Below are 12,783 nucleotides of genomic sequence, written 5' to 3' on the forward strand. Positions count from 1 at the left end.
GGAGGACTCTGCACTTTTCTTTGTTTGACCTCATTAGATTTCTTTTGGCCCAATCCTCCAGTTTGTTTAGGTCCTCCTGTATCCTATCCCTACCTTGCAGGGTATCTACCACTCCCCCCATCTTAGTGTCATCTGCAAACTTGCTGAGGGTGCAATCTTCACCATCTTCCAGATCATTAATGAAGATGTTGAACAAAACCGGCCCCAGGACCGACCCGTGGGGCACTCTGCTTGTGACCGGTTGCCAGCTAGACATGAAGCCATTGATCACTACTCGTTGAGCCCTATGCTCTAGCCAGTTCTCTATCCATTTTATAGTCCATTCATCCAACCCATACTTCTTTAACTTGCTGATAAGTATACTGTGAGAGAGAGTTTAGCTTTGCTAAAGTCAAGGTGTATCACATCCACCGCCTTCCCTACATCCACAGAGCCAGTCACCTCATCATAGAAAGCAATCAGGCATGACTTTCCCTTGGTGAATCCATGTTGACTGTTCCTGATCACCTTCCTCTCTTCCTCTTCCTCTCTTCCAAGTGCCTTAAAATTTCCACAGGTCTGTTACAATCAACTTATTTTAACCTAACCATGGATATTGTTAGTTTGCAGATTAATTTAACAGTAGGTAAGTGATGCAGTTGTATATTTTCCTTGTCAAAAAAATATTCTTCAACAGTATCTACTTATTTTTGACAGTATTCCAAAATTTCCACAGAAAACTGTATTTTCCTCCCCTTTTAATTCACATGATACTTGCTTTTTACAGGTTCCTGAAAGTTTGTGGCTCTGAACTAGTGCGCCTTGAGTTGGCTTGTGGCCATTTCCTCAATGAGACTTGCTTGGAGGTCATTGCTGAGATGTGTCCAAACCTTCAGGAATTAAATCTCTCCTCCTGTGATAAGCTACCACCTCAGGCTTTCAACCACATTTCCAAAGTGTGCAGTCTTAAGCGTCTCATCCTTTATCGAACAAAAGTAGAGGTAGGAACAATTATTTTTAACCTTTACAAGAAGTATTTTAATTCCTGCTTGTAAATGCTTTAACTAACAGTTAATAAATTAGAATCATATGAATAATGCAGACAAAAAGTGATGTATTTTGATATTTTGTATTTATCGAGATAGTTTCTGGATTTTTAAAAAATAGTAGAACTTTATTTTTCTGATCAATTTATAATCCACATACAAGTTTGATGTTTTTTCCTGACCTTTCAGAAAAAATTAAAGTGCCCTAATGAAGTCTTAGTAATAACTCCCTACTGTTACATAATATACTGCAGCGCATTTACTATTACATTTCAAAATATCAGGCCATTAATTATAAACTGCAATTGACAAAATAAATGAGCAAATCACATTTTGTGATGTACCAAACTTATTTAGTAATTAATTTGCTAATTATTAAAAATATCTAGAATGTAACTAATTAGTAAAGTTCTACTGTATTTTTTTTTTTTTTTTTTTTTTTTTGGTGAAAAGTTCCATCGGGTGCATCCATTTGGTGCATCTGACGAAGAGGGTTGCAGCCCACGAAAGCTTATGGCCGCAGAAATTTGTTAGTCTTTAAGGTGCTATTGGACTCTCGTTGTTTTTGCTGTGTTTTTTTTTTTTTTTTTTAATTGTCAGTATTTTAGGTATTGGACCTGAAATATTTTCAAGTAAAGTATAAACATCCCTATTGTAGTTGAGTAGTTCTATAAAGTAACCCAGTGCAGTACCAGAACTGCTTTATTCATGTTATTTCCCATAACAAAGGTAGTGTCATATTTTTAAGGCCTATATAACTGTCTTTTATTTGTTTTTATATTTGTGATTCTCTAAGTCAGAACTCATTTTCTAGACTGCTGCTGAGGCTTTGCGGCTGTGCCCCACTTCTTATTCATAGCGCATTATAAGGTTATAATCTAGACTTTTAGCAATACCCCTTTAACCAAGGTGACCTTAACCCAAGAGACCAAACAGCTAAGTATGCACAGCATTCCAAGTTGCTCTACAGTTTGAATTTGAGCATTCTAATGAACAAATGAGAAAGAAAGAAAGTTTAGTGGGGAAGGAATTTGAACACACATGTCATATGTTCCAACTTGATCAAATTCATCCTTGGCATTAGATAGTGCAACTCTGACTGAAGTCAGTAGGAGTTGTACCAGTTTACGGCAGGACTACATTTGGCCCTAAGTGTTAACTTGACATATATTGAACTGCTTTTGTTCAAACTTGATTTTCTTCTCTCTTCAGTGAGAACTATAAAGCAAGCCAGGCTTGAAGTTCCTAGTTTCAGTTGTTTTTGAAATATTGCATTTGCATAACTCAATTTGAGTAGAGGTGATAAGCAAAGGGTCACAGAAATTGAGAAGAGGAGGGGAATGAGCTAGGTAAGGGGGGAGTATTATTTTGGCTGTGCTGTTTGCATCCAGCCAGAAGTACAAGTTTCTCACCTTTAAACTAGATCAAATACAGCTAGGCTTGGAAGGATTCAATTTTTATTGGTAAATGTTGGTAAACATTGATTTCACTATAGACACAAACTAATGAAAAATATTTATATTGATGATAATCAAAATTTATAGATAGGCAAAGTAAGAAAAATGCTGCTTGAAATTTATTAGAGCTGAGTTTAAGGATATTTAATTTGTATGTTTTTATTTACATGATGATGCTAATTTGGGTTTTAATGTTTAAAAAGATTTAACTTTTTGAATCTCAGTGTCTATTGTCATTAAATAATTGTCTGACACTCCCTGTTGCCTGGCATCCCCTATGATTTCTCAAACTGAAAATTTGCATTAATACACATAAAAATGCTTAAAATCCATAATTTTGTGCAACTGTAAAAATTAAAATAGATAAAATAGAAAAATAAAGCTTAAGAGTAAACATTAATATTATCCTTCAAAAATATTTTTTTAAAAGTAAAAATTGAATTCTACCAAGCCGAAATACAGCATATCTGTCTTGCATGTGCATCCCAGTGTTAGTGTCAACTGCAAAGTCCCTGCATGAATTATTAGTTCTTCTTTGAGTGCCTGCTCATGTCCATTCCACTATAGGTGTGTGCACACCTCCATGCACTGCTGCCGGAACTTTTTTCCCCTTAGGCAGATTCCATAGGGCCGGCTCCAGCGCCCCCTGGAGTCCCGCGCACATGCCGTGGTATATGAGGCGCTGCCAGCCCTATGCCCCCTCAGTTCCTTCTTTCTGCTCGTGACAGTTACTAGAACTGCCTGTTGCTTGCACTGCAAGCGCTTAATTCCCCGTGTTTTGAACTTTAAGTAATGATTTTATGTCTTAATTAGTTAGTTAGCTTAATAACTGTTGTTAGTGGTAGTTAGAAACCTTGAGGTAGTCTAGCTGAGACTTTACCAGGAGCGGGTATGCTCCGGTCTCATGGCTTCAAGCCATGTGCTTCCAGAGGGAAGGCTTTCCCGCCAAGTGACCTCCACTGCTTGAAGCGCAGGGGGCGAAACCCTTGTAAGGAGATGAACGGATCTGCAAGGCTTTTGGACCTCCAGGAAATCCACCTGAAAGCCTCACTCATGGAGCCCCCGACCGGCTCTGAACGAACCCGCTGCAGTACCAGCATGCCACCGGTGCAGAGGGCACCGTCGGCGCCGACCCGACTTGGCACCGTGAAAAGACGGAATCAGTGCTCGGAGCATGGATACTCCCCTGCACCGTCTAAGTAGGCAGGTGGAGCACCGATCCATACTGAGGTCGGATCACGGACACCCGCTGCCTGAGCCAGTGTCTCCAGCCAGGGAGCCTTCCCTGACTCTTGGGAGTGGGGGAATCCCTCGGCACCTACCAGCACCGTTGAACTCGGAAGCCGTCAGGCGGCAAGAGCCTTGTGGGCCTTGCAGACGCCACCGCTGCCCATATCTCCACGAGAGAGAAGGGGCTGGCATTACGGGGGAAGCCCATGTTGGGACCCCCTGAATGGCTCAGGAGACCCCGGTACGGGGAGGAAGATCTCCTGCAGACCAGTTTCCTAAGCTAGAGCAGAAACGCTCCCATAGAAATTATCTCAGGTAGCGGTCGCTGGACCGACCTGCATCAAGGTGGAGAGCAAAGTCGCCCGCCCGACACTGGTCTCAACGCCCCGGCACTAGGTGAGGTCCATCCATCCCTCCGCTCCAGCAGCGGAGAGTTCGCCCTCAATGATGCGGCACTGATCCCGGTCACCGGAGACAGTCTCAGTACTGAGGAATTCACTGGGCAGAGCTGAACCCGGATGCTGGAGACAGCCTTGGCATCAAGGATCTGCCCTGCAATGAGGCTGCACCAGACTCGGTGGCCAGAGACAGACTCGGCACTGAGGAGTTCGCCTTGCACCAAGGCCGGGCAGAACCTGGTTGCTGGAGTTTGACTCGGCGCCAAGATGCATGCAGAGCGCAAGGTCCTCGGTACCAGGATGATGCTTAGGTCAGCCCACCTTGCCAAAGCGTTGTCCGTACACCTGCTCCGGCCGCAACACCCACGTCGAACCTGGTAGTTGAGGTCGTCGACGTCAAAGGGATGCTCTCTGGAGTAATGGTACTGCACAGTGAGAGCCTTTGGGGCAGCCCCACCATGGCCTTTTGACAGTGCCTCAGTGTCCTTTTGGGGATGATGTAGCTGGGGGAGCCACCACCAACGAAAGGTGCCAGAGCTCCAGGCGCAGATAGCCCCAGATGGCCTCAGAGGCAATGGTCACCCCAATGGCTGTATGGAGGCCTATGGGGTTTCCTTGGGGGGGACGGGACCACGGTCCGTCAACCCCTCAGGGATGCAGTCAGTGCCTCGGATACAGGAAAAGGGCCATTATTTGCCCTCGGACAATGACTTGGCCCCACAGACCTGCAGAACCGCCCCCCCACCCACCGATTGAAGCATGCTCCTGAGCCCTGGTTGATTCTAGGGCACACTGGGAACTGTTCAAGAGGTGGCCCCCACTTGGGGCTGGAGGCGAGGGAGCTAAAGGAGCATCAGGCAATCTCTTTAATGTGCTAGCGGTGGGCCCTCACAGTGTGGGTAACCCTCCCGGTCTACAAAGGGACGCTCAAGATAGTGAGGGCCTTGTGGCAAACCTCCTCCTCCATAGCCCGATACCTAAATGAGCCAAGAAGAGTATTACACCCCAGCCAAGGGGTTTGAATACTTGTTCACCACCCTGCCCCAAGTCCCTGGTGGTGGTTGCCGCCAACCACAGGGATAGGCAGGGCAGCTGGGCTCTACTCCAGATAACAAGGGTGATTGCAAGCCAGACTTGTTTGGAGAAAAATTTTTATTCAGTAGCACTACCAGCAAGTAGAAGGTGAGCCCCTGGGGGGCTCAATGAGCTGCTTTGCTGAGGCTCTGCCTGGTAGCAGGCGCTGAACTTGTATACCATTGCACAAGAGGGTACACGGGAACTAGAGCAGCACTCCAGGCATCCTCAGGTGCTGCTCATTCAGCCCCCCGCCATTGGCATGCTCAGAGGTTAGTGGCTACAATCCCAGGCTGTCCCAAAGGTCCAGCAGCCCATCTGGGGCCCTCCTTTGGATGAGTCAGCCTTGTCTTCAGATCAGATGGATGCAAACCTGCATCATCCGAAGGACTTCAAGTCCACGCTCTGTTCCCTGGGCCGCTACATGCCACAGACCTTTAGGTGTCAGGCAGGTCCCCAGGGACAGCAGCAGGAGAGCTGTCAGCCATGGTCATCTTATGACCTATGGGCAATGAGACAGAGTCAAGGGGTCTAGGAGACACCATCTGCCCCGAGTGACTCCTTAGGCCCTCAGTAAGGGTCATCTCAGCGATAGGGCAATCGGAAAAGGTCCTTTCTGCTGGGGCACGCAAGGGCAGCGCCCTAGCCTCTACCCTCCTTCCGTTTCGTGTGGGCCAGGATACCTCCGGGCCACTGGGTCCTTGATATAGTTCGGCGGGCTAGGCCCCCTGGTCATCTCCACCCCCTTCTTCCCCCACTGCCCCACGACACCTCCCCCTTCCTCCCTCTCAGTGGCAATTCCACATCCAAGAGGTTAAGGCCGCCTCAGCCCGGAGCAGAGCGAAAGGTCCCTCAGGGCATGGCGGAAGAGATCCTACTCTAGGTACTTCCTCGCCCCCGAGAAAAGGGGATTTAAGGACTGTGTCAGACCTATGTCGTTTCACAAATACCACAAAAGACTCAAGTCTCCAATGGTCTCCCCAGCTACAGTACTGGATACAGGTGTCTGGTATCCCGCCCTGGATGTCAGGGACACATATCTTCAACGCTTCCTTCACCTCGTAGTGGTTGGCTCCCTCTAATGCTTTACAGCTTTACCCTGTGGCCTGTTCTCAGCCCCGAGGGTGTTTACCGAAGGCCTGACAGTGGTAGCTCTGCACGTGAGGCAAAAGGGGGTGCAAGATTTGCCCATACCTGAATAATTGGATAATCAGAGGCAGGTCCAGGTCCCAAGTCCAGAGCAGGGTGAACCAGTCAGGCGCCACTTGCGGCTGGTGGGTCCTGCCAGTAAACAAACAATAGCTCACATTGACTCAGGTGCAGCCTATGGAATGCATCGGCGTGACCGGTTGCTTCCCAGGCCAGGCCTCCTTGCCCCAACCGCACTGTGTGGACGACTTCTCGGGATGTGTGAAGGGGCGTTCCATTCATGGAACAAGCACCTCCATTTACCCTGATATCGGACGTCTCGGGCAGAGGCCGAAGTGCCATATCAGCGCTGACCTCAGCTCACAAGGCATCTGGCCAAGGAGGAGAGAAGTCGGCACACCAATGTAAAAATCTGCAAAATGCTCACAGGGCTTGAGGAATGTCCCTTTGCTTTATCGAGGGCAGGGCGGTACAGGTGCTGACAGTCAGTACAGCGACCATGTACTACATCGACAGGTAGAGGGAGCCCATTCGTCAACCTTATGAAGGGAACCTATCGGTCCTTAGGACCTGGTGGTGATCACCTCCTGGGGGTGAGGAACAATGAGGCGGACCGCATCCAGGGGTCGCTCTTCCTCACCACAAGGAGTCGCTGTGCCCACTAAGGGCGTCTACAACCATCTGGAGGGGGGCTTTCCCCAAGGAGAATCTGTCTGTATTGGACTGCAGCACGAGGTGTCTGCAGTGCTGCTCTCTCCGTGGTAAAGGGGCGGGGGTGATCGTCAACGCCATCCGTCTGTAGCGGTCAGAGAGCTTCATATTCACTTTCCCGCCTTTCCCCTCCTGCATACAGTCCTCCTAAAGATGAGGAGAGGTTAAACAGATGCCATCTTGATTGTTCCAGGACAGGGTATCTGCAGAGCAGCTGCTAGGCTGGTGGCACATACCTTCACGTCCCACCACACCTCTGTCCAATGGGCGCAGGAAGTCGCGGGCTTCGGCAGAGCTGTGCTGCAGGCAGCTCACCGCTAACTCCAGCCCACCTTCAAGGTACTGCTTTTTAGTCACCTATAGTGGAATGGACATGTGCAAGCACTCGAAGAAGAAAATAAGGTTACTTACCAGTAACTGATGTTCTTCGAGATGTGTTGCTCATGTCCATTCCACAACCCACCCGCTGTCCCTGCCGCCAGAGTTAGTGGAAGGGCGTAGGGCTGGCAGCACCTCATATACCGTGGTATGTGTGCGGAACTCCAGGGGGTGCTGGACCCGGCCCTACGGGATCTGCTAAGGGGAAAAAAGTTGTGGTAGCTGTGCACGGACGCGTGCACACACCTATAGTGGAATGGACATGAGCAACACATCTCTAAGGACATCAGTTACTGATAAGTAACCATGTTTTTTTCACTAAGGTGATGTTGGAGTTATTGAGGTTTATAATGTTCAGTGACTTTAATAGTCACTTTAATTGAAGACATCTCTTCTAACATAGCTCACGATTTCATAGCCACTATTCCCATAATTTCTGTCTCAACTCATTTAGCTGGTCACATTCTTGACTGGTGTTTTTATTGGGAGTGGAAGTGGAACAACTGAAAATTTTACCCATGTCATGGGCCAGTTGAGGTGTTGTGCAGTTTCAGGTTGCAGTGCACCTCTCCATTTGGGGTAAGGAAATTGTTTTCGATGGTCCACTCTTGGAGGTTACTGAAACCTGAGTGTTTCCAAATGGCTGTGAGGGAGATATTTTCCCAGCAAACTCAATCTATTGATGGCTTACTTGGACATTATAATGATCTTTTGTCCTCAACTATTGATTAAATACCCCTTAAACATTGTCATGCTCTAAACTTTGTCCCTACCCCATTCCCTTGTTTAAAGTATCCATGAAGAGATATGGCTTGGGATGTCTACAAAATACTGACAACATCCAGTTCTACAGATCTTTCATCTGACCCATCCAATGTTTTCAAATGTTCTACCTAGTGTATTCAGTGGAGATTGGAACATAGATGAGGGCTCAGTGGCTTAAATTCCATCTGGATAAAATGAGAGATGTTAGTAAATTGGGAGAAACAATTAGAAGATATGGCAAGGGTTATATCTGTCACTTTAAAGGAAGGTATGTTCTCACCATTTATTACTAGAGTCTGTGAGAAATGTTGGATCCCTACCTGTTGTTAGATGATCATTTAAGTCTCATGTATGTCTGAAGAGAAGATATTAATACCTAGCTCTTACATAGCGCTTTTCATCCATAGATCTCAGTGCTTTAAATCCCCATTTAACATATGGGGAAACAGAGGCATAGAGGTACATTGACTTGCTTCTTGATCACTCAAGAGGCCAATGCAGAACTGAGAATAGAACCCAGGTCTTCTGAATCCCAGTTCAGTGCTCTGTCCACTAGGCTTCACTGTCTCTTTTGAGATTTCAATAATTTATTTTGAATCAGACCACTTGCATGCTACCATGATCCATGCCTGTGTTACAGTGAGATTAGATTACTGCAGTGCATTGTATGTGGGATTACACCAGAAATCAACTCAAGAAGTGAACCTAGTGCAGAATGCGGTTGCTCACTTGTTATGTAAAATTTCTCGCTGTGAACTCATGATCTGCACTGGCTGCCTGCTAGTTTCTGGGTGGAGTTTCAAGTGGTATTTTTTATTTATAAAGTTCTAATTGTCTTGAGACTGTCTGTCTGAGAGACCATCTCTCTCTCCAGGCTGGATTGCCACTTTTATGTGGATGTCTGAAAGCTGGAGTCTCTTTTATTTAGAAGAGATGGAGCTGCTACTGTTAGAGAGTTCTCCGTAAGAGGCCTTTAGCTTTGGAATTTATGTATCACTCTCATCTTCCATTCCAAAATAGCCCAAAGCTGTTGACCTTTGGGGCATACTTCAAAGGTCATTTTTTCTCACAGGCTTTTGGGAAGGAAGTGGTGATCTGGGGGCAGGGATCTGTTTGCCAAGAAGCTAATATTTTGGGCTGAGATGGATTTGTTCTTTTCCTGCTTTTAGGGAGGCTGATGGGTTTGCTTTTGTTTAGACTAATGTGGTTTGCATTCTTAACATTTAGCAAAATTCATTAAGTTTTGGATAGGTGCTCTTTAATGAATGATGAATAAGTGTAGATAATTAATTTTGTCAGGGGATGACAAAGCATGTCATAGTTTAAAACTGACATTTTGGTTAGATGCCAGAAAGGGGCATGCAATTAAAGTTGCATAAGGAGCCATCAGTTGTGTTTTGGAGGTCCAGCTAAATATTGTTACATTCCTGTTATCAGTCAACATCAGGTGGTACAGTAATCAATGCTTAGATACTTACTTGAAGTAGATCTTTTTTAATTTATGGAATGAGCTGTGTGTTTAAGTGGTCAATTACTTTCCTAGTTAGCTAATGTTTAAAATCTGAGATCAGTTGCTGCGGAATTTAAAAAGCTAAGGTATGATCTGAAAATAGCAGGAAATTGTATTGTTCCTGGCTACAGTTTTGTGAAACGTAATTCCAGATAAATTAAGATTACGTGTAGACTTGTCTGAACAAATATATGCTAAAATATCACTAGACTTGTTAAGATTAGTTTTCTTAACTGTCTTTTTCGGTATGACTGTATATGTAGATAGTTAAAAAGAAATTTAATTTAGAGGCAAACCTACCTATGTAGACTGTCCAATTTTGTGAGTAGTGTGTAGATGCTGGTCACAAACAATTTACATCATACAAGGTAAATTTTCTAATAAATAACATGAACTAATCAGACAGGAAACTTGTGAGTTGCTTATGGGATAGGAAGTCATTTATCAACTCAAATTTCTTAGCATGCAGGAAAAATACTTTAAGGAAAGGGGCAAAGAAAATGAGGATGAAGATGTAACACTGACACCCATGTGCAGAAAATACCCACTTATTAATCAAACTTCAGGAAACTTTTATGACTAGCACTTATCTGTCCAATAAAAATAAAAATGCTTCATAGTCTGGCAGAAGTACAGTGCTAAGTTTTTACAAAAATGGCCTCCTCTTAAACAAATCTTCCACTGTATTGACGATAAGTAAGTTTTCCGTCAGTATTTTTCCAGTTTGAATTGGTGTCTCATTATACTAGTTGCTGCACAAACACACAAAAAGTCATGGTTTCTGCTCTGAAGAGCTTATGGTTTAGTCTAAGATGCAACAAGTAAGATAGGGTATTATTTACATTCAAGATTTTCTGCAATTCTCCTACTGCTACCTTAGCAGTGGTGCAGCTGCACTGGTGCTAGGAATGGTTGAATGTTGGCATTTTTACCACTAAGTCATCTAGACTTGCTCTGAGATGATAACTATTGAGACTATGAGGCAGACAGGAAGATATCAGTAGTATGTTGCTCCTAGTTCATGTCAGGGAGCTTGATGATTGAGATAAGAATGATGATGTTACCAAAAGTCCTGCTTTACATCCATGTCACAAGAAAGAAAGTTATGAGCTAAACATTTCCATCGTCTGGCCTAACCCCTTTCAACTGCTCATTTCATCAGGAAGTCCCCCCTTACCTAGAGAGGGAAAGAAATAGATTCTGATGTCCGCTCTGGACCCCCTAAACCAGTGACTTAAGTAGCAGCACCCCTAGAAATGATAAAGAACTGCAGCAAAAAAACATAAAAAGATCCAGAATGCAGAGAGGACAAAGAGCTGTTCAAAGAGACTTGTTAAGGAAGAGTGGATATTTGTAAATCTAAATGTTAACTAAAACATCCAATGTTTTAATTGGAGACGGTCTTACCCCAAGCCTTAGCCAGCTTCCTGAGACCCTCCTTGGCTAGGAAAAGTATAGCAGATAATGGCGACTAAAATGGTTAATGGAGTGAGTGGAACCACATGATAAGATTGCAAAACCTGGAATCAGTTATTAGAACATGATAAAGAGAGAGAGAGAGGGAATTTGACTGAAGCATTCAATATTAGGAAGAGGTAATGAGAGATGATCTCTCCTTCCTTTACCTCACTATATACTGTGGGACAGTCAGTGAAATTAAAGAGCAGTAAAATTAGATCAAATAAAAGGAAATATCCTTTCATACATATAGACAACCTGAGTAATTTATTGTCAAAAATCAGCAAGATAAACACTGTGGCTGAATTTTTTTAATGTGGTGAGCATTAAATAGTATATGAATAAAACTTTTGGCTATGCAAGCAAAATTGAATAAAAATATTTCAGAATTCAAGTCATAAACTGATCTGCTACAATCAGAAAGGAATTTCTTCCCATATACGGCTTTGTGTAAGTGGCTAAGGACATAGTGCATAGTGAGAAGAGTGGTCATTTTCCTCTGAAGCATCAGGTATTTGCCCCTGCTGAAAGCAGACTACTGTATTAGAGAAATCAGTGGTATGGTACAGTATGACAGTTTCTATGTTACTCAGTGGAGAACTTGGACATATGCTTAAATAGTACAACATACTGAAGGATTCATTTTCCTTACTGTACTTAAGTTTATGGATTTTGCATGTAATTTCATGGTCATTTAGCTCTGCCTGGGAATAAATGCAGTGCAACTAGTTCTCTAGTGGTACCTTTCTTGGGTTGTCTTCTATGGCAGTTTTTTAAAAAAATTTCTTTGCCTTAAAATTAGAATATTTGTTGTACTCTGTTTGCTATTCTGTGTATTATTCAGTATTAAACATTTGTAATAATGTATTTGTAATTTGTAATAATGTAATAATGGTCATCATAATACTTAGTGAATAATTTGTTTGCAAAACTGTTGGTGGTAGTTCACAATTTGTACCTAATGTAATACTTTAAAGTGTAAAAGTACAATGTTTGGGAATAACATGTAATAAGATTAACAATATATTACACATTAATATATTACATGTATTAATATAAATCTCAAAATGATTCTTATTACAGTTACTTGTTGTTCTCAGTATTCATGATTTTCCTTGAATGGATAATGTCTCTTTGAATTCAGAAATAGTGAGAAAAGATTTTAAAAACAAAGTTTTTGTTTCTAAGGATATTTTTATCTGTTTCATTGTAGAGGAGAAATGGTTAATGTTAGGAGTCTTATTATTTGTTTCTCATTATTTGTATTTGACCATAGTTGCTATGCAAACATATTAGAAGACAAGGTTCATGTCCAGACAGTTCATCATCTATGGCCCTGGTCCTGATTCTGCCAATACTTACAAACATAAGTAGTCTTATTGACTGCTCATGGAATAAAGTTACTTGCGTGCAACACTGTTTGTAGTTTCAGGTCCAAAGTTTACGATGTGAAGCTCACATCAGCCTTGTGTACGTAGGCATTCTTATTCTTCACATTACAGTAGGGAAAGTACTGCACAGTGAGGTTCAGTGATTTTGCCCAAGGTCATACAGGAAGAAATTCGTAGTCCCGTGTCTTAACTACAAGACTATCGTTCTTCTCCATTAAATCAAAATATGATATTTCC

General features: G+C 43.5%; 1 protein-coding gene across 6 annotated transcripts in view; it reads left to right on the plus strand.

The window, feature by feature from the left end:
* The window catches only part of FBXL4 (F-box and leucine rich repeat protein 4), a 110,448-nt gene that overhangs the window by 61,944 nt on the left and 35,721 nt on the right, over window positions 1-12,783 (plus strand). For all 6 annotated transcript variants that reach the window (XM_067530064.1, XM_067530060.1, XM_067530061.1 and 3 more), the window contains one exon: window positions 767-980. In XM_067530064.1, the coding sequence (XP_067386165.1) occupies window positions 767-980 (214 nt within the window). The remainder of the gene's footprint in view (window positions 1-766; window positions 981-12,783) is intronic.

Source organism: Emydura macquarii, unplaced genomic scaffold, assembly GCF_026122565.2.
Source record: "Emydura macquarii macquarii isolate MOO-44397 ecotype Brisbane River unplaced genomic scaffold, CSIRO-AGI_Emac_v2 contig_3019, whole genome shotgun sequence".
Taxonomy (NCBI): domain Eukaryota; kingdom Metazoa; phylum Chordata; order Testudines; family Chelidae; genus Emydura; species Emydura macquarii.